General features: G+C 49.0%; 1 protein-coding gene across 3 annotated transcripts in view; it reads right to left on the reverse strand.

The window, feature by feature from the left end:
- Positions 1-16,437, reverse strand: part of Lrrc20 (leucine rich repeat containing 20) — a 93,386-nt gene extending 76,949 nt beyond the window's left edge. The window contains exons 1-2 of one of the 3 annotated variants that reach the window (XM_027388285.1): positions 16,328-16,437; positions 11,967-12,111 (exon numbers count right to left, since the gene is read on the reverse strand). In XM_027388285.1, the coding sequence (XP_027244086.1) occupies positions 11,967-12,048 (82 nt within the window). In that variant the 5' untranslated portion in view covers positions 12,049-12,111; positions 16,328-16,437. Of the gene's footprint in view, positions 1-11,966; positions 12,112-15,001; positions 15,103-15,817; positions 15,943-16,327 lie in introns of those variants that run through there. The other 2 variants (XM_027388287.2, XM_035451048.1) reach the window with 2 other exon arrangements.
- Positions 16,438-21,661: the final 5,224 nt, after the last annotated feature.

Here is a 21,661-nt window from a genome sequence, read left to right on the forward strand (position 1 = left end):
GCCCTACACCCAGGAGTGACCTTCCGAGACCTGAGCAGGTCATGCAGCTCTCTTCCTCAGAAGCCACCAGGGACGTCTGTCACCACCCAGATCAGGGAAAGCAGAGGCAGCTCACGCACTCATTTATCTGATTTCAGTGGCGGTGCGTGACTCTGACATTGAAGATACGTATTTCCCTACAACATGGGCGTGCTGGCTACAAATGTGGGGCCTCAAGTGCTCCCAAACATGGAATCAACAGCCTCCTCAGAGGGAACAATGTGTGCACCACCCTGGAGGGAACTCTGCCTGGATTTAATCCCCCTCCCCACATCCCCCTGGGAGGCACAGCCTGGGGGAGTTGCTCAGTACTCCTAGGCCTCAGCTTTCTAATCTGTAACACAGAATTAGAGGCTGGAATGTAACGTAGCCCAGTTGATCAATGTTCACTTAGGATGCAAAAAAACCAAACTGGGCATAGTGATGCAAGCCTGTAATCCAAGCACTCTGGAGGCAGAGCCAGGAAGACCAGAAGTTCAAGGTCTTCCTGGGCTACATAAGGAGCTGGAGGCCTAACAGATATCCTCTAAGGTTAATCAGATCACAGAGTTAAGGATGAAACGGGAGGTATGTCCAGCCGCTGAGACAGCCTGGTTTGTCTATTAGTGAAAACAGTAAGTGGATGTGTGTTCCTATTTACAGGTCGTTTTGGTTCGAGGTGACTTTTCTACCTTTAGGCTCTTTAGATCCTGGCCCTGTGTAAGGTGAGAGACATCTATTTACAATGGTCATAGCATTTCACCTCCTAATTGGCTCCTCTACCCTTCTGTGTGGCCCTGCCCTTTCTGGCAGGGACATCCTACCTTTACCCAGGAACACCTCTTACTCCGGGTCCCCTGCGCCTGACTCATCCTTTAAGGTTCAGTAGCTTCTACGCAAAGCCCACAATGCAGATGCACAGCTGCGGTCCTGTGTGTTGAATTAAAAGCAGAGCCCGTTCGTATTCCATTTACTCCCTCTGCAAGGTCTGCACAGGACCATCTCTTCATCCGGTACCCTATCTCCATGGATTGCAGCACTTCCACAAATCACTGCCATAGCTGGGCCTTGGTGGCCTTGCTGTAGAAGGACCACCACCTGCTTCCCTTGAGACAACCCAAGCAAGGACCAATGCTCACGCCTTAGCCATCTCCACAGCAGTAGGATGAGAAGAGGGAGGATGGAGGGGAGGAGAACAAGTGAACAGGGCTTTATTTCTTCAGTACAGGCACTGGCTTGGGACAAGTCCTCTGACTGGGCAACATTTATGGAGCTGGAGCCAGGGGGCCAGGCAGTAAGTCGTTGGGGCACTGACCTCCATTCCTGGAATCTCAAAGTATGGAAGTCTGTGGTCCTCAGCCCTCAGGGATGTCAGAACATGGTGAGCGAGGCTTTCGGAGCTCCCAAAGGATCTAGAAGTTTAAAGGAGGGAGAGGCCTGGGGCCCATCCACAGAGCTTTGGGGCCTCTCTCGCCACTGCCATGAACTGGGGCAGCCCAGGACTCCAGCTGATCACTCTCTGTCCCAGAAATCCTACTGACAGCCAGTCTGACCCCAAGAGCCTCATGCTCTTCTGGTCCCACAAAACACCGTGCCAGAGAGGAAGCGGACTGGGGGCCAGAGGACAGCATGGGAAAGCCTGGCTCACCACTAACTATGCTTCCCCACCTTGGAGTCGGCACCTGAGGCCAACACATTTCCCACAGCTTCTTTTTGTGCTTGGACTTTGATTTCTTTCTGGTTGGGGTGTGGATGGGGTCGAGGGTTGTTTCTTAAGACAGGTCTTGCTATGCAGCCTTAGCCAGCCTGGAACTCCTATCTCCACCTCCAGAGTGCTGGAATTACAGGGAAGTATACATGCCAGCCACCTGGTTTTGTTGCTGTTGTTTGTTTTGGAGTAGCTTTTTGTTTTTGTTTTGTTTTGTTTCAAGTTAGGGTCTCATGTAGCCCAGGCTAGCCTTGAGCTTACTATGTAGCTAAGGATGGCCCTAAACTTTGGTCCTCCTGCCCCTACTTCTCTAGTGCTGGGACTGCAAGAGCATACCACCAGGCTAGATTTACTAGGCAAACACTCTGCAAACTGAGCTACACCCCTGTACATCTGCTGCTGTTTTATTGACCATCTGCCTATTGTAAGTATTCCTCCAGGTGTGAAGGTCACAGCCAGACCTTCGAGCAAGTCCACACTCTCCACTGTGGGGGTCCCCTCCCAGCAGAGTGGCTCCTTTTCTACCCCAGGTCTGTGTACCTGAGGCTGAGGGGTCTAGGTGGGCCCCATGCCCACCTGGACACAAAGGAACCAAACACCAAGGGCAGATGACAAGGTCTGCGGAAGTTTCCCAGCCCTCTCCTGCCTCCCACTGCCTGGACTTTGCATCCACGGTTCTGGGCCTCTGCTGTGCTTGACACCAGTTCAGAAGCTCCATGGGCCCCCGGGAGGACTGACGCTAATCACACACCTCAGAAACAAGAGCCGCCCAAGCTTGGGCCCTGCATTGAAGCCCAGCAGGCCTCGGCACCAGGCCAATTTGCTGGTGGTAAAGCTTCTTCTGCTTCTGCGAATCTATTGATTTTCCTTTTCAAGCCAGTTATTTGCTTCTGAGTTATACCCTCGCATCCTACCAGGATTCCACCTACGCTGCTCTCTCTACACTGGCACATCCTGCCAGGGACACCAGCCTCAGACCCTCGGAGGCTTATTGACAGCCGCTGCAGTCACAGCAGCCCACACAAGTCTGCATTCTCAGACTCCCAGGCTGGAGAATGTACATGTCCAAGGCACCTTGGAGAGTGGGCTGGTTCCTCAGCACCGGTATAACTCACAGAAGTTCAGGCCAGAGTTGGGAAGTGATTGCCAAGGTCACCTAGCAAGGTTAAGGGTGAGCTAAAGGTTTGTACCGGGTGGTTTTGTGTGTCAACTTGACACAAGTTATAGAGTCTTCAGAGGAAGGAGCCTTAGCTGAGAATATGCCTCCTTGAGATCCAGCTGAAAGGCATTTTCTCATTTAGTGATCAATGGGGGAGGGCCTAGCCCATGGTGGGTGGGGCCATCCTTGGCCTGCTGGTCCTGGGTTCTATAAGAAAGCAGGCTGAGCCAGCCATTGAGTAGTGAACCAGTAAGCAGCACCCTTCCGTGGCCTCTGCATCTGCTCCTGCCTCCAGGATCCTACCCTGTTTGAGTTCCACTTCTAAATTCCTTCAGTGATGAACAGCAATGCTGAAGAGTAAGGCAAACAAACCCTTTCCTCACCAACTTGCTTTTTGGCCTATGGTGTTGCGTGGCAGCAACAGAAACCCTAACTGAGATAAGGCTTAGGCCTCAGGACTCCTTTTGCCACCAACAGGCCTATCGTAAGAGGTTTGAAAGGAGCCACAGGTACCCTGGCTTACTGGCTCTACCTCTCTGTCAATGCCACAACCAGCCTGAACATTATCTGCCCTAAAGACCCCATACTACCTAGAGAGGATGCCTACAGCCTGGGTCTCTCCTTACAGAATCGCATGCCTATGAGAACTGCTGGGCAGCCCTGAATTTATGAACGGTGGTTTGCGTGAACACACTGAGGCACACATATGCAATGAGATACAACACAGTGATGCATACAACAACAAACATCTACAAGCAACCACACAGAACATTCTGAGTAACGAAGAAACAAAAACAAACACTCAGGAGAGAGTGTTGCTACATGCAAGGACGGTGGTGATGCACACCTTTAATCCCAGCACTCGGGAGACAGATGCAGGCAGATGTCTGTGAGTTCGAGGCCAGCCTGGTCTACAAGGCAAGTTCCAGGACAGCCTCCAAAGCTACACAGAGAAACCCTGTCTCAAAGAAATTAAAAGAGAATGCTCACTATGCGATCACGGGGAGCGCAATTCCAATCCCAGCGCTTACGTACCGCCTAACATCCTCTTAGGGCCTGCACATGCATATACTCAAATACACACTTGTACATACAGTAACACACACAGATAAATAGCCTTTCCATAAAAAATCCATGTTCAGGAAGCAACACGGATGGCTCAGCAGCTAAGATGTATATTGTTCTCAGAAGGGACCTGAGGTTGGTTCCAAACACCCAAGTGAGGAAACCTTGGGTGTCAGTTCCCTGCCTTCCACCTTGTTGGAGACAGGGTTTCTTATTATCTATCACTGCAGACACCAGGCTAGTTACAAACTCTCCGGCCTTCTATCTCTGCCTCCATCATGGGCTACAGCATCCGGCTTTTGTGGGTTCTGGGGATCCAGACTCAGGTCTTCATGCTTGCACGGCCGGCATGCTGCCCACTAAGCCCTCCCTGGACCATCTTTCTGCTGCTTTTAAGCTGCCTGGGCTTTGGTGTTCTATCACAGAAGCCTGAATGGACTGGTGCATTGGCATCTCTTGCCTGGGGCCAGGGAGGGTGCTAGAAACTATGTGCACAAGACAGCCACAGTGTGAGACAGGGGGCGGCCCCTCTGGGATACAAAGCTTTACTTTCAAGAGAGGCCCTGAACTCAGGAGGAGGAAAAAAGCTCTCTCTAGGCCTGCAAGAAGGCTCAGGCTTGGTTTCCAACCTTGAAATCTGGAGAGACTGTCTAGAAATGGCAGTTTAGACAGAAAGCTTCTGACACCCCTTTTCCACATTGCATCATATGGAGGCAGAGCCTGGATGAGGCTCTCATCACAAAGGAACTCAGGGTCTCTGGAGAGAGCAGCTGGAGGCTCTGCAGTGGACGGATGGGCAGCACCCAGCCTGATGTCCCCATCAGATGCAAGAGACAGGAAAGCAGAACAAAGGCTTTGGCTTTGTCAGTAAGCAGAGATGGGAGTCTGAGGGATGCCTCGGGAGCCTGTCCCTACCCTCGTGCCCTCAGAAAGGGCTGGACCTGGCAGACCCTGGGGACTCCCCAGGCTACAAACACTACAGTGAAACAGACAACCCCTAAATTCACAAGTTGCTCCAGGAACTGTAAATTAGCAAACGTCAACTAAATCCAGGGCAACACCCAGGCAGGACGGAGAGGCCATTCTTGCTATAGCCCTGGCTGCTTTCCTTATCCTAAACATGTATGAGTACAAAGAGGGAGAGGGGAACGTGGAGTGAGGCCTGCCTCAGTTTCCACACCGACAGCCCTGGTCCTTCTGAGCATATAGTCAGTGCCCAGTGTGTATCTATTAGGAAAGGGCCAGTAGAGATTTCGTATTCAGTGAGACTCACACTAAGTGTATGGTAAATACTGTCATAAAAGAAAGGAGTTTCTGCTGGGCTGGGTGGCACTCATCTTTAATCCCAGATCTCAGGAGGCAGAGGCAGGAAAAAAAATTTCTGTGTGTTTGGGGCCAACCTGGTCTACATAAGGAGTTCCAGGCCAGCCAGAGCTAAACACTGGGACCCTATCTCCAAATAAAATGAAACAAAAAGAGAGGGAGGGAGGGAGGGAGGGAGGGAGGGAGGGAGAGGGATGGGAGACTCAGATCATGGGGTCCACATAGGGCTCAGACAATTATACATTACAGAAAGTGAGCTGGCTGGTGAGAAGGCTTTTTGTCAGGCTGTGGAACTGACACCCTGCAACAGCCAGGCCAAATGATGACAGGGTGCCACCTGCTGGTCAGTGCAGCTAAGAGCTGGTGAACCTGGGGGGGAAAGGAGGGGAGCTACATCCCTTCTCTCCCTAGCCTTGGTCACCTACGTATGTCACAGCTTCCACCCTAGGATGCGGCCTCGCCCGACTCACGTTCATTCTCTTGCTTTCACCACTCATACATATCCAAAGGCCTGCCAGGCAATGAACCCGCCCCAACCTTAGAAATTCCAGGTAGAAGGGACCCACACAAGCTTCCACAGGCATGGGACCCGTGAACATGGACATTTGCCTAGCTTCCAGACAGTCCCAAGAGGGGGACACACAGGCTTGAGTTTGGCAAAGCTATCTTATATGTACCATCAGGACTACTGTCCAGAAAAAAAATAATGATTTAAACATTTGTTTTTCAGAAACACCATCAGAAGGCTGAAAGATGAGGCAGAGACTAGAAACTGAGTTTAGGAAAACTCTGGCCAGGTATGATGGAGAGCATGTAGGACCCCAACAGGAGGCAGGAGACGGCGCTGGAGTCCAATCAGTCATACCCTGAAAGAGAACTTGGATCCATAACATATAAAGAACTGGGAACCAGCAAGATGGCTCAGCAGGAAAAGGCATTTACCACCAAACCTGATGAACTGAATTCCAACCCAGGATCCACGTGGTGAAGATGAGTACGTACTCCTGAAAGTTCTCTGATCTCTACATACACACCATGGCGTGTGTGTGCCCCACCCAATAAATAATTAGTAAATATAACATTTTTAAAATATACATTTATAGATCTAGGCAGGGTGGCACATGCCTTTGGTCATAGCACTCAGAAGGCAGAAGCAAACAGATCTCTTTGAGTTCAAGACTAGCCAGGGCTATGTAGAGAGATATTACCTCAAAGAAAAATGTGTGTGTGTGTGTGTGTGTGTGTGTGTACACACACACACACACACACACACACACACACACACACACAAATTTTCAAAACAACGAGAAAAGTCATTTGTTTACAATTCCAGTAAAAGGTTGGAACAGATTTCATCAAAGACAGATTGGGTAAAGAGGTACATGAAAAGATTTTCAACATCATTTGTCATCAAATAACTATAAATAAAGCAACAAGAGATGTCTCCCCCCAAAAAGGCCATACTAAACTGAAAACTGTACTGAGTGCTCCAGAATATGGGCAGGAACCAGAGCTCTGGGCGTGGGAGGGGCTGTTCCATAGTCAAACCACACTCGCCACACGAAGCCCAGCCACTGCTCCTAACACTAACTCACATAAAACCCTTCATGACAGCGTTGACGGGCTCATTAACAACATGGAAAAACCATCCACGTGTCTTTCCGCCCAGGAACAGGTAATAAGACAGAGACACAGTCACACCACACATCCCTACTCGGGGAAGGGAGAAGCTAGATACAGACTTTCGTGAGCCAGGACAAGTGTCACATAGGCTCTACTGAAGAAAGGCACCCAAGCTCTGCCAGGTGTGGGTTTGCCTGTCTGGAGTCCCAGCCTCATGGGAGACTGAAGTAGAGGGTTCCAAGTTCGGAACCAGACTAGACAACTTGATGAAACTACCACAAAACAAAAATTAAAAGAGCTAAGGATAGGGGCTGGAGAGGTAGCTCAGTGGCTAAGAGCACTTGCTACTCTTACAGAGGACCACCATCTGTAACTCCAGCTCTAGAGGATCCAATGCTGTCCTCTGGCTTCTGAGAGCATCTGCATTCATGTGTGCATAAGCACGTATGATTTAAAAATGCAAGCCAGGTATAGAGGTGCACTTGGGAGGCAGAGGATTTGTGAGTTCAAGGTCAGCCTGGTGTATGGAGCAAGTTCTAGGCCAGTCAGGACTACACAGTGAGACCCTGTCTCAAAAAGAATGAAAAGGAAAGGGTAGGCTCACAGAGGTGTTTCTGAGGCATGAGAGAAGACAATCTGGGGTAGGGTAGCCTCCAGCTGCTCAGCTTTCAGCCCATCTCTTCATCTTCTGCACCCCCACAGGGGCCTCAGGGTGTTTGTCATATCAGGGTGTGAACCACACAGGGCTAGATGAGCTATCGTTTCACCTCTACTCACCTGGGGCACCAGCAGGTCACCTGCACACTCTTTCTAGCTTGAGCTCTGTAGAACTCCCACATGATTTGATAAATGCTTGTATTTACTCGAGAGACTGAGTAGGAGGGTCACTGTAAGTGCAAGGCAAACTTGGGCTATACAGTGAGGTTAAAGTCAGCCTACGCTATATGAGTTTGGGGTCTAGTAAGTTTGGGCTACACAGTGACACCTTGTCACAAAATTAAAAACAAAAGCAACCGTACAGAGGGCACAGGTTGGATACCTTTATGCAGCAGAACGCTAGAAACAACGCTTTAAAAATACTCTTATGGGGCTGGAAAGATGGCTCAGAGGTTAAGAGAACTGACTGCTCTTCCAGAGGTCCTCAGTTCAATTCCCAGCAACCACAAGGTGGCTCACAACCATCCGTTATGAGATCTGGTGCCCTCTTCTGGCCAGCAGGCATACATGTAGGCAGAACACTGTATACATAATAAATAAATAAATAAATAAATCTTAAAAAAAAAAAAACTCTTATGTAGCCAGACAGTGGTGGCACATGCCTTTGATCCTCCTAGCACTCTGGAGGCAGAGGCAGGTGGATCTCTGTGAGTTTGAGGCCAGCCTTGTCTACAGAGCGAATTCCAGGATAGCCAGAAACCCTGTTGGAAAAAACAAAACAAAACAAAACAAAACCCACTCCTGTCTGCTTCATCATCTTTACAACAGGATCGTCAAGTTCTCATGACAACTAAATGGGTCAGGATTAGCAAAGCGCTCGCATGAGCGCCTGAGACTAGAGGAACTGGGAGGAAAACTAACTTTCCAGCACCTCCAGATGAGAGGACGGTCACTCAGGGCCTGTCAAGCTGAGGCCATGTCCCTGAAGGAAGCTGGGGTTTCTGAAGTATATTACCTTCAGTAAAAGGGTGAACTAAGGCAAAAGCTACTTTTTCTTTTCTTTATTAATCTGTCTTACCTTTCTGTAGCTCTGTACTGAAAAGAAAAAAAAAAAAAAACTCAACGATTCTGAAATCAGGGGCTGGAGAGATGGCTCAGTGGTTAAGAACACTGGCTGTTCTTCCAGAGGACCAGGGTTCAATTCCCAGCATCAACATGGCAGCTCACACCTGTCTATAACTCCAATTCCAAGGGGTCTGACACCCTCATACAGACACATACATGCAGGCAAAACACCGATCAATGCTCATAAAATAAAAATAAATATTTTTTAAATATTCTAAAATCACAAGCTTGTGTGTATACACAACCAAATGCCACAAGACCCACATGGAGGTCCAAGGACAATCTGTTGGAATTGGTTCTTTCCTTCCACCATGTGGGTCCTGGGAATTAAACTTGGGTCCTTGGGCTTGGTGCTGAGCATCTTTACACACTGAGCCATCTAACCTAGTCCTTGCTTTTTTTCAGACAGGTGACACACAGTAGTTACTCAATAAGAGCAAACTTCTTAAAACCCAGCTCCTTCACACTGTTTGAGCCTGGTCATGACACCTTCCAAACTTACAGGGAGCTCAGAGAGACCAGGTCCCACATTTTGCATCTATGGTCACTAAAGGTGTAAAAAGCCCTGTACACTCCAACCTTGACATTTAAGGCCCAATCCCCACCACAGGAAAGTCTCCAGCTTCAACAGAACCTCCATGGCTGCAGGACCTCCCACGATGACTGGAGCTTTGCTGTACCCAGGATCTCAGCGATCACCAGCTGCCCCCCTACTCCAAGGCTGTGTGGTAAGGAGCCTCTGCCTCTGGTGCCCGAGGCAGGGGCTCTAATCCCAGGCACTGCGGTGGTCTGGCATGGTGGCTGGAGGCCTGTTTAGGAACCCTTGGTGGGGCATGGACCCTTGCTGGTGCAGAAGCTGGTGTGCCCCATTCTACCGGAACCATCCCACACACATCACCCAGACAGAACCCACTCTGACTAGCTGACATCTGCACCTGACCTCTGAGACACATGCGTCTGCAATCTCTCTGGTTTTCAGAGGACCAGATTTCACAAAGTGGGGGGTATCACCCCTGAACAACACTTCTGAAAGCTGAAGCAACAACTAACTCAGCAAAGGCCTCTCCTCTCCTAACTCAGCTGCATCCAGTCCTTTCCTCCTGCTTCCGCACGGTGCCTCTTCCGCCAGGAAGATTCAGGGGTCAGAGTTCAGGTCTCTCTCTCCAGCTCTCCCTCCTGAGCACTGTTACTACCCACTGTGCTCACAGGATCTGGATCTGGATGAGAAGATGCTGCCCAGGTCCCTTGACCCGTCACCTGACAGACACGTCAGCTTGTACTGAACTGCCTGACTCTCAGAGGGGATGTGACCTGGGTGATTGGCACCTGTGGAGGTGTGTTTGTACCAACAAGGACTTAGCCTCCACCTCCACCACCTTTGAGTATGAGAAAAAAATTAGATATAATAGCTGCTGGTGCTGGAGAGATGGCTCAGAGGTTAAGAACACTGGATGCTCTTCCAGAGGTTCTGAGTTCAATTCCCAGCAACCACATGTTGGCTCACAACCTACAGTGAGATCTGGTGCCTTCTTCTGGTGTGCAGACATGATGCAGGCAGAACACTATACATTGTAAATAAATCTTTAAAAAAAATAATAGCTTCCAATTATTGAGCTCCCTGCATGCCAATAAAGTGACAGATGTAATTGTCCTTAACCCGCCCTGAGGAGGACACAATTGTCCCTAACCACCCTGAGAGGAGGACACAATTACCATCCCCACTTTATAGATGAAGAAATCAAGGCTTAGACATAGTAGGTGACCTTCTAAGATGCCAAGCTAGTACTGGGCAGAGTCAGGTTGACACCCAGGACCCAGTAGCCCAAGCCTGGCAGAGAGTCTTGTATGCTGGGGTAAGACTCCAGAGCTTTACTGAGAGGCCACAGTTAGTGGCTATCACTAAGGGTCCCCTCCAAAGCCAGCAGAAACCTTCCCATTTCCTGACAACCTCTCACACTTCGGAACAGCTTAGCAAACCCTTACTGCCATACTAGGTTCACAGAGAGGGAACAGGAGACCACGGAGTCAACTGCACACAGTGGCACATGAAGCACTAAGGAGGCAGTGACAGGCACATCACTGTGAGTTTGAGGCCAGTTTGATCTGCACAGCATTCCACTTCAGCCAGAGTTAAATGTTGGGAAAAAAATCAGTGCCCCTGCCCTCTGGGAATGCCAAATGGGTCACTACAGAGGAGGAAGGGAAGAAGGAAGGGTGGATGCAGTAAAACTGAGGGCTTCCTGGAAGAGGCAATGACCAAGGCATATCTGAAGGCTGACTGTCTCTCTAGTTCCTGGGTTGTCACTTCTGACTTGGAGCCTGCATTCCAGACACACCTGATGGGAAGCTCTCAGCTGGGTCTCTACACAGGCTTCCTTGTTATACAGACACTTGAAGACACACACACGTGCACACAAACCCTCACATGCCTGGAAAAGTCTGCTCCACTAGCAAAGCCCATCTAAGCTATATTCACAGTCATCCCCAAGACAGGGCTGTACCCTATGGGTTCCTACAATGTGCCAACATGCTTATGTCTCTTCAGTGGCACTGATACCCCTGGGAATTACACACACACACACACACACACACACACACACACACACACGTGTGTGTGTGTACAGAACACATGAATCATTCACCTCACAAAGGCACACAAAAACTCATGCATACACAGACAAAACTGTTTGCTCTCCCTGGATCCTCTTGCCATTCCCAACTGCAGAACTCCACTAGACGGATGGCTTGCTTAAATGCTTGGGAGTCTCAGGGTAAATAAAATGCTAAAATGCTATGATCAGTTCAAATAAAAAAAAGCAACAACAACAAAAAAAAACATGTCACAACATCAGAGCATCGAAGTGTCTTCCAGCTGGGTGAATCCAAAAGCTCACCCAGGCTAGCTGTGACTACAAAGTACTGTTCACCACAGGGAGGCTATGACAGTTCAACAAGACAACACTCAAGAGGCACCTGTACATGGGGTGACTCAAGCGTGGCCAGTTTGATGTTTTGAGGCAATTGGAGGGAGCAGCGTACACACACACACAGGGGGTGGGGGGAGCGCTCACTAACATCCAGATCCACAGCTCAGCACTCTTCCAATTTCTTTGGCCAAAATCCAAAATAAGTACGTTTACGGTGAGACACACGCTAGCCACAACTGTAGGAAAAGCTCCATGAAGCGCCAGTCCTCCTGGCCACATACTGATAGCCCCTTCATCTCTTTATGTGTTATCTCTGAGTTCACAAGCAAGTCACACGGTAGAAGAGCCAGGCCTCACTTACCCAAGGTATCGGAGCCGCTTTCCACTGTCTCGTTGACTCTCCTTGCAACTCTGGCCACGGCCTCACCCATCTTCCTCAGCATGCAGACGTGGGGGTCCGGCTCCCAGCCTCCAGGCTGGTCTGCTGCTCACAAAGGGGTCTGTGCCTGAGGAAGACAGGACCATGAAGCACCCACCTGCCAGCCAGGGTTCCATGACCAGTATTCTCCCTAGGGACTCAGGTCATTAAGAAGTCCCCAGGCCACTCACCTCCTCCAGAGCCCAGCTCAGCCTCTGCAGGGGCTGCTCTGATCTGCCACCCAGAGGGTGAGGGCAGCTGAGCCTTACCACTTTCCCAAGGGGATCAACCTACACAAGAGCTTGAACCAGTGGCCAGGCAGGTATGAGGACTCAGATGGCCTGTGACTCAATAGGCTGGGCGGGGTGTTGAGGGAGAGGCCAGGTCCAGCTAACTGCTGGGGAAAGGCACCTGTCTATTCTGCAGTCTCCTGGCCAGGGCTCAATCCACACAAGTAGGCCAGCTGTCCTGCTCGCTGCCCCATCTACCAGGTTCCTACTACATGGCAGGAAGTGCAGAACCAAGGTAAACGGACCTTGGAGCCTGCAGGTGGGTGGTCTCTAGGAATCCCCTGCCGGTATGCCAGAGTGGAGGGAAGGTTACAGTGTCAGCACCCAGGCCTCATCTCGGCTTGCTGTGGAATTTATCTACAAGCAAAGAAGCAGCGCTGGAAGTGAGAAGGGAAACCGGATCACTGAGAAGATACTTAGAGAAGTGTGGAGGCTGGAGTGATGGCTCAGCGGTTAAGAGCACTGCTGCTCTTCCACAGGACCCGAGTCCAAGTCCCAGCACCTGCATGGACTCACAACCACACTCTTTGGCTTCTGAAGGCACCAGGCACCAGACATATATGTGGTGCAGATACACATGCAAGTGTATGTGGTGCAGAAACACCATATACATAAAATGAATAAAAAGACAGGCAAGACCCACCGGGCATTGGTGGTGCACGCCTTTAATCCCAGCACTTGGGAGGCAGAGGCAGGCTGATCTCTGTGAGTTCGAGACCAACATGGTCTACAGGAGCAAGTTCCAGGACAGCCTCCAAAGCCACAGAGAAACCCTGTCTCGAAACCCATGCCCCCCCCTCACAAAAAGACGGGCAAGGAAAGCAATTGATGGGTCATTGGAAAAATAGTCCTGGGGTGTAGCTTATCTGGTAAAATGCTTTACCAAACAGTCACAAAGGCCCTGGGTTCAATCCCCAGCACTAGGGAGTTTAAGATTTAAACTTCAAGGTCATCCTTGGCTACATTAAGTTAAAAGCCAGCATGGGCTACATGAAACCTTGTCTCAAGTAGTGATAGACAGATTAGATAGATAGATAGATAGATAGATAGATGAAAAAAGTCATAACAATGTCTCCAAAACCCTGTTATTACAGAGAAAGAAACCACAGCACAAACAATGACTAGGTACCAGGGACAAGCTCAAGATGAATGGGCCATAATCAGGTCTGGGTAGTACCACACTCAGTATTTGCTTCTTCACAGAAGTCACCCACATCACCACAAGGAGAAAGGAACCAAAGTCAATGCCAAAGGCCATCTCCCGTCCCTGTCCCCAGTCCTGAATTCAACAGTCACTCCAGCAAAGGAGCTCTGGCAAACCCACCTTAGTCAGAAGCCAAAGTCGGAAGAGTGACAAGGGCAGAAAGAAGAGATATGGGGACAGTGTCCAGAGCTGGCCATCAGGGCAGGTACAGTCAAGCCCACCCCTCCCTCACCCAGGAGATCGATGGCGTGTGTCCCGCCAAAAGGCTGACACAGGAAGGCCAGAACACACTGAAGATGGGAAAGGCCCCAAGTCCAACTCTACCACTGAGTAGCTGAGACGAGTGGGAGGAGGTCTCAACCACACAGGACACTGAGACTAGTAACACCTCTCTTGATGAGTACGTATGATCGTGCAAAACCCGTGTGCGCCTGTCTTACTCTGAGCCCAGGACTCATAAATACTCAACAAAAGCCATCTGGGAGGACACAAACAGGTGTGACACCAGCGCTGAGTGTTTTGTATATGACCCACAGGACTCTGAACAAACATCTGGGCAGAATTCATCCTTGAGGAATGAGTAGAGTTCCCATGGCTCCACTCCCAGGAAGAGCGCCTGACTGCTCTGGCCTCAGCAGTCCCTCCTCCCTCTGAGCTTCAGAGGTACTTAAATGATTAAGCACAAGTCCACTTGGGTTGTTTGTGAGCTTCAAAATTTCTCTCTTGTTCGGCATGATGGCACACACCTTTAATCCCAGCCCTTGAAGTGTAGTTGTTTGTTTTTTACTCTTTTGGCTCCTTAGCCTTTGGTGGACCCACCAGCCAGCTCCCAAATAAATCACACGGAGTCTTATTCTTACTTCTGAATGCCCGGCCTTAGCTTGGCTTGTTTCTAGTCAGCTTTTCTTAAATTATCCCATCTATCTTTTGCCTCTGGGCTTTTACCTTTCTCTTTTTCTGTATATCTTTTCTTTCCTTCTTACTCCGTGTCTGGCTGTGCGGCTGGCCCCTTTTCTCGCCCCTAGATCTTCTCCCAGATTTCTCCTGTTTATTCTCTCTGCTTGGCAGCCCCACCTGTCCTTTCTCCTGCCTTGCTATTGGCCATTCAGCTCTTCATTAGACCAATCAGCCTGTTTTAGACAGGCAAAGTAACACAGCTTCACAGAGTTAAACAAATACAACATAAAAGAATGCAACACATCTTTGTATCATTAAAACAAATGTTATGGGGCTGGAGAGATGGCTCAGAGATTAAGAGTACTGACTGCCCTTCCAGAGGTGCTGAGTTCAATTCCCAGCAACCCCATGGTGGCTCACAACCATCCATTATGAGATCTGGTGCCCTCTTCTGGTGTGCAGATATACATGGAAGCAGAATGCAGTATATATAATAAAATCTTTAAAAAAAAGCTTATGCTACACAGAATAAACAAATGTAACACATCTTAAAATAATATTCCCCAACAGGAGAATTCAAGGCCCACCTGGTCTGGTCTACATAGTGAGTTACAGGACAGGGAGACAAGCAGAATTCTGGAAAAGTTCTGAATGCTGTGCGGCAGCCCCAGTTGTAAGATGGAAAACATCACCTTCCCCAATGGAGCTGTTAGGAAAAGTAATTGATGGCAAATCACTTCTGAGGAAGGGCTTTGGAAGCCATTAAAGGCTTCCTACATTAAAGCGTGACCAATCAATAGATGATCAGACAAGGGTAGACTGGAAGTTTTCACATAAATTAAAGGTGGGTATGCTATTCAGCTGTGATGTGATTGTGAGCACTATTCAATTTCTCTGCCAGATCAGAAACCAGTCTCACCTAGACTCCAAACATGGGGCTGGAGTACTTAAACCTTGACCATAGCTCTGACCCAGCCCTTAGAGGCCAGAACTTTACCACCTTATCTGTAGCCCTGAGATCTCTGCAAAGAAACCACTGCGACACTCCGGCCTGCCTCACCAGATGGTCCTATATTTAGTTACTGTTGTGGTCAACTGGGAACTTTAGAGCCTGGCAGCCGCTCTGTGAAGCAACCGGAGCCTCTGGAGCCATGTGCACGAGCTGCTCCACTGCTGGCTCAGGCCAGGCTCCGGGACCCTGCCAAGTCCAAGAGTTGGTGTGGGGAGATGAGGAGCATAGTGCTTGTTCGCACCCCAGCAGTCCCAGAAGTCCTCTCTAGACCAGAACAGAGGTGACCCACTTTCCCACCCAGGGGAAAGAGCCCGCTGGGGAGTGAGCCGGACGTGTAGGCGCCGGGTTTCTGAGTCTTGGGGAGCCCCGCGTGAGCATCCTCAGACCGTACCTGCCCGTGACTGTAGGACAGTGGCCAAAGACAGGATTCCCCCAGAACTCATGCTCGCTGCTAGTGGCTGCTCGCCTCTAGCACTACGCTGGCCTGGCAGGCGGGGACTGGGGCAAATAAAGCAAACAGAGCAGGGGAGGCTGGCGATCACTGGGACCGGGGGCGTCCAATGCTGCCAGGGGCGGAGAGGCACACTCTCGGAGCGACATGCGCAGCTGCCTCTCCCCGAGAGCACGGGCGTCTCCCTGGGGAAACGGAAGTAGGCTGTCCCGGAGCGCTAACCACGAACCGCCCACTCCCCCGAACGAACTCGGGCGGGCGAGTCCACGCCTCAGGACACCACCCGAGCCGCAGCTCAGTGCTACCAGGTGTTCTGGGGGAGGGAAAAAGGACACCGCCAAGCCTGGGACCCTGTTTTCCCTGCTTCCCCAGCCTCTGACACGCTGGGGCCTCTGGCTACCGTTGCTCTGCGTGACGCGAAGCCTGTGGGCCTCTAGAGGCAGCACTTACAGCGACAAGGCGTCCTAGAGCCCTGAGCCCAGCAGTCACGCTCCCTCGGCGGCGGCCGCCCTCACCCGGTGCAAATTCTGAACCCAGGGGGCGGAGCTCGAGGGGCGGAGCCCAAGGGGCAGCCAGCTCTGCGCGCATGCCGCTTGGCCAATAATGATGCCAGGATGAAAGCTAGGGCGGGGCGGGGCCGGAGCTCCGGCCGCGTGAACCAATCAGCGCTCAGCTCCTCCTGCACGCTCGGAAACCTCGGGGGGAACCGCTTTGTGTAGAGTCAGCCCGAGCCAGAGCGCTGGGGGCGGGTGCTTGCGCCTACATCTTTAGGATGCTGTTCCAGGCTGAGTTTTCTCCATATGGGGCAGATCAGGGAACTTTGAAAAACGTGAAGAAACCACACTAATTGAGGCCGCATTGTAGTTTCATCTCTCCAAAACGCAGAAAACATGGAATTGAAGTCTATAAATACCTATTTCACGGAGTCATTGCGGGCATTGTTGAAGGGGCTGTTGACTGCAACTATGCTACAACGCAAAAAAAGAAAAAAAAAAAAAAAGGCAACTCTTACGTCAAAGGGGATCAGAGATGGATTATCCTGGAGTCAAATACGAGCGAGCCTAGCTCTAGAACACAGATGAAGTTTATTACATGTTCCAACGTGTTAACAGTTTGACGAAGTTGTGTGTTTTTCCTTTTTGTTTTGCTTTAAAGATTTATGCGTGTTTGCCTGCATGTGTATCTGTGCACCACTTGTGTGTCTGGTACCTTCAGAGGCCAGAAGGGTTATGGAAAACCGTGAGCCACCATGTACATGCTGGGAACTGAGCTCTGGTCCTCTGTACAGACCTTAAATACCCTTCTGTTGAGCCATCTCTCCAGCATCTTACTGAAGGTTTTATAGCAACAGAACAAAGAAAGTCATAAATCGCCAGGCAGTGGTGGTGCTGGCCTTTAATCCCAGCACTCAGGAGGCAGAGGCAGGTAGATCTCTGTGATATCAAAGCCAGAGCCTGATCTACAGAGTTAGTTCAGGACAACTAGGGCTGTTAGACAGTTTGTCTTGAAAAACCAAAAAGAAAAAAGAGGTTATAAATCCAGGCACTTTTCAAGTATATTGGTGAGGATCCCAGGTAATCAGGCTACAGCAAAGAAGGAGGAAAAAAAATTTCAGCTTATAGGCCTCAGATGCTAGTCTGAGGGCAATCAACCCTTTGGTTGGCTGAAAACTAAGGGTCTGTTTATATACTCAACGATTTACAGATGTTAGGTTAGGTAGTGAGCAGGGCAAGCAGTAGTTAAATGGTATAAAGATGCCACAAAATAACCTGATAGGGACATACAACGTTCCAACCTCTTTGTAGCACCAAAGTTCAATTCAGTAGGGGCTGGAGAGATGGCTCAGAGGTTAAGAGCACTGACTGTTCTTCCAAAGGTCCTGAGTTCAATTCCCAGCAATCACATGGTGGCTCACAGCCATCTGTTATGAGATCTGGTGGCCTCTTCTGGTGTGCAGATATACATGGAAGCAGAATATTGTATATGTAATAAATAAATAAAATCTTTAAAAAAATATTGAATTAAAAAAAAATTCCAACTCTCTGTAACTCCAAAGTTCTAATCAGCAAATCAGACTGCAAAAGGCGTGATTCTTTTCAGTATTTTTGACTCACAATGCCTACACTAGCAGTCAGGTCCACAGCTTCTAAAATGTAACCACCTTGAATACCTCTTATTATGTAACTGTTTCTAAAAACACCCCATCCTACAGGAATCTCCTTAAGCAATAAGCAATTCAAAGTGGCCTGAGGAACTTCCTTAAACAGGAAGGTAAATAACTCAAAATAGCTTCAGGAAGTCCCTGAAACTGACTAGATTCACTAGGCCTCCTACCAGAGTAAGCAATATACTTGACAAACAATGTCTTGCTTTAGGGATGCACCTGCCATGGGCTCTTGGTTTGGAGTCCCCTTTCCTCCATTCTTGAGATCTCTGTGAAAAGAGACAAGACACTTAGGGACGCCTTTATTGCCTAATGGAGCAGAGCACATACTTAAGACATGAGAGTAAACACTGGCCCCAAGGACCACTCACCTGTCTACTTTTTAGGCAGGCCTTATGTTGTTTCTGAACAGATAATTTTTCCTGAGTAAATTTTTCATGAGGTGCCTCCTTGAATTGAGAGAGAGAGAGAGAGAGAGAGAGAGAGAGAGAGAGAGAGAGAGAGAGAGAGAGAGAGAGCTGGGTGGTGGTGGTACATGTTTAATTCCAGCACTTCAGAGGCACAGGCAGGCAGAGGCAGAGGCACTTCTCTGTGAGTGAGAAGCCAGGCTGCTCTAAGAGTGAGTACCAGAGAAACCTGTTTAAAAAAAAAAAAAGAAAGAAAGAAAGAAAAGAAAAAGTGCCTGTGTGTGTATCTCTGTGTATCTCTGTGTGTGTGTGTGTGTGTGTGTGTGTGTGTGTGTATGTGTGTGTGTGTGTGTGTTGCTAACTTGTGAGTGCAGACACATGCATACATAAGTGGAGATCAGAGAACAGTTTCTGCTGTCAGTCCTCACCTTCTGCCTTGAGACAGAATCTTGAGCTATACTTTGTCAGAATGCCTCCGGCTAGATGGGGACCTTATGAGGCTTACGATTTCCAGAGCCAGGTCTATTAATAACCTTCCAGACAGTTTAGGTTGTCACATCTCCCAGGGCCTTAAGACTCAGGCCTTATCCCTCTGACCAGCCAATAGAGTTCTGCAATTTTAGTCCTTGGTTTTCTAAGCTGTTGGGTATAAGTCAGTCCCTGTGCCTTTCAGGTCTGCTAATGTTTACATAGCTGCCTGACATCACTGTATACCCTTTACAGGGAATAGGGGAAGACAAACAAGAGGAGATCGTCTCACCCTCTAACATACACACACACACACACACACACACACACACACACACACACACTATGGGGAGGTCTGGAGAATGAATGTTGAATTTGGCCACTGAGGGGGCTTAGGCAGCACAGCACATTCTAGGGCCCTTAGGGTTTGTGTCCCCCTAAAAGATACGCTAATTCTAATTCCTAGAGCTAGAAGTATAGCTCAGCTGATAGACTGTTTGTACTTGCAGGAGCCCTGGGTTTGGTCCCCAGAACCTCAAAAACCAGGCATGCCAGTGGAATCCCAGAACACAGAAGGGGGAGGCAGGAAGTTCAAAGGTCAAGATCATGCTCAGCTACTGTGGTGGTTTGGTATGGCCCCCATAGATATTCATGTGTTTGAATGCTTGACCCTTATACAGTGGCACTATTAGGAGGTGTAGCCTTGTTGGAATAGGTGTAGCCTTGTGGGAGGTAGTGTATCACTGTGGAGGTCTTATAAGCTCAAGTCTAGTCAGTGTAATAGTTTTTCCTTCTTCCACCTGTGGATCAAGATGTAGGACTCTTGGCTCCATCTCCAGTTTTGTCTGTCTGCTGGCTGCCTTGCTTCCTGCCATGATGATAATGAACTAAACCTCAGAAACTATAAGCCATCACCAATTAAATACTTTCCTTTGATTGCGTGAGCCTTCCCATGGTGCCCTTGACCTCTCTTGCTCCTACACTCCTTTCTACTCCTCATCTGCAGGATTCTGAACTCTGCTTAATGTTTGGCTGTGGATTCTGCATCTGCCTTCATCAGTTGCTGGATGGCACCTCTCTGGTGACAACTGGGCCAGGCACCAATCTGGTCACATGAAACCAGGTTCACCTGGGCTCATAGGGGCTCGAAGAGCCTGAACGGACAATCAAGGAGCCTGCATGGAACTGACATAGGCACTTTGCATATATGTTACAGTTATGTAGCTTGGTCGTCTTGTGGGACTCCTAACAGCAGGAACAGGGACTGTCTCCAATTCTTGTACTGACTTTTGGGACCCTGCTCCTTATACTGGATCTTCTTGCCTAGCCTTAATACATGAGGTGCTTACTGCAATTTGATATGCCATGTTTTATTGATACTCTTGGGACACCTGCCATTTCCTTGATGGAGATGGAAGAGAAGGGGATTGGGAGGTAGGTGGGAGGGGGGAAGGGAAGAGTCTTGAAGAGGAGGATGGGGGAGATTACGGCCAGGATGTAAAATAAACAGATAAATAAAAAAAATAAATGTTTTCTGTTATAAGAGTTGCCATGGTCATGGTGTCTCTGCGCAGCAATAAAACCCTAATTAAGACAGCTACCTAGTTGGTTCAAAGAAGCCTGGGCTACACAAGACAATTCTAAAAAGAAGAATTTAAAAAGCGAAACAAAAAGAAAAAAAAATCTCCTAACCCCACAGTACCTCAGAACAAGGCCTTATTGAAGATAAGGTCATTGTAGATCTCATTAGTGAAGATAAGGTCACACTGGAGTGCGCTTGGTGGCCCACGAGGGGAGGGGGGCATGTACAGCACACCATATAATGATGGGAATGAAGAAATGTTCCTGTAAGGAGAGGAATAAAGGGATAGTTGGTGGACCAGAAGATAGCAATAGGCAAGAATAGGCCTCAAGTCCTCCCAGAGGGAACGGATCCTGCCAAGTTCATTTCTGACCTCTAGATCCCTGAACTGAGAGAGAATAAATATCTGTTGTTTTGAATTACCCAACTGGGCACAGTGGCGCATGCCTATTGTCCCAGCTATTCAGAAGGTCTCATATATTTGAGCCTCTGAGTTCAAGAACAGACTGGGCAGCATACCTAAATGTTGGGAGCACAGCACAAAGGTCCTTGTGCCTACAGATATCCAGAGAAACCAGGAATGTAAAGCACCAGGGTTAACTTTCTAATGGGAAAGATTTAAAAAAAATAAAAATAAAAAACTGTTTTTCCATCCAGAAAGCTGAGAATTGGAGGTGATGAATAGCTTGGTGATCTGAGTTATCTGTCTGTCCAGGCCATATCAAGTTCTCACAACCAGGACCAAAGGTGGCCAGTAATCTAAATGACCCTTACAGCCAGGGCTCCCCAAACTCCCACAACCAGGATCAGAGGTGGCTAATAGGCCAAATGACATCTATGCTATCCATATGACCAAGACCAGGCCAGACCCTTTCTTAGGCCCTTAAGCTAATACAGGTAGCCTTTCTCTAGAATCCATCTCCTTGGAAGAAATAACATGTATACTGAGTAGCTTTTCAATGTTCAGAAGGCAGAGGCAGGTGGATCTCTCTGAGTTTCTGTAGAATGAATTCCAGGACCATGAAAAAAGCATGTTTCCCTCTCTCAGCAGGCCGCCTTCCTGATTTTTGCTGTATTAGCACCACCCAGCGGTGATGCTGAGTTGCACATGCAGGCTCAGAGAACTTGCTAGACTCCAATCTCATTGTGGAGCGGGGGTCATC

The sequence above is a fragment of the Cricetulus griseus genome (genome assembly GCF_003668045.3).
Source record: "Cricetulus griseus strain 17A/GY chromosome 1 unlocalized genomic scaffold, alternate assembly CriGri-PICRH-1.0 chr1_0, whole genome shotgun sequence".
NCBI lineage: Eukaryota > Metazoa > Chordata > Mammalia > Rodentia > Cricetidae > Cricetulus > Cricetulus griseus.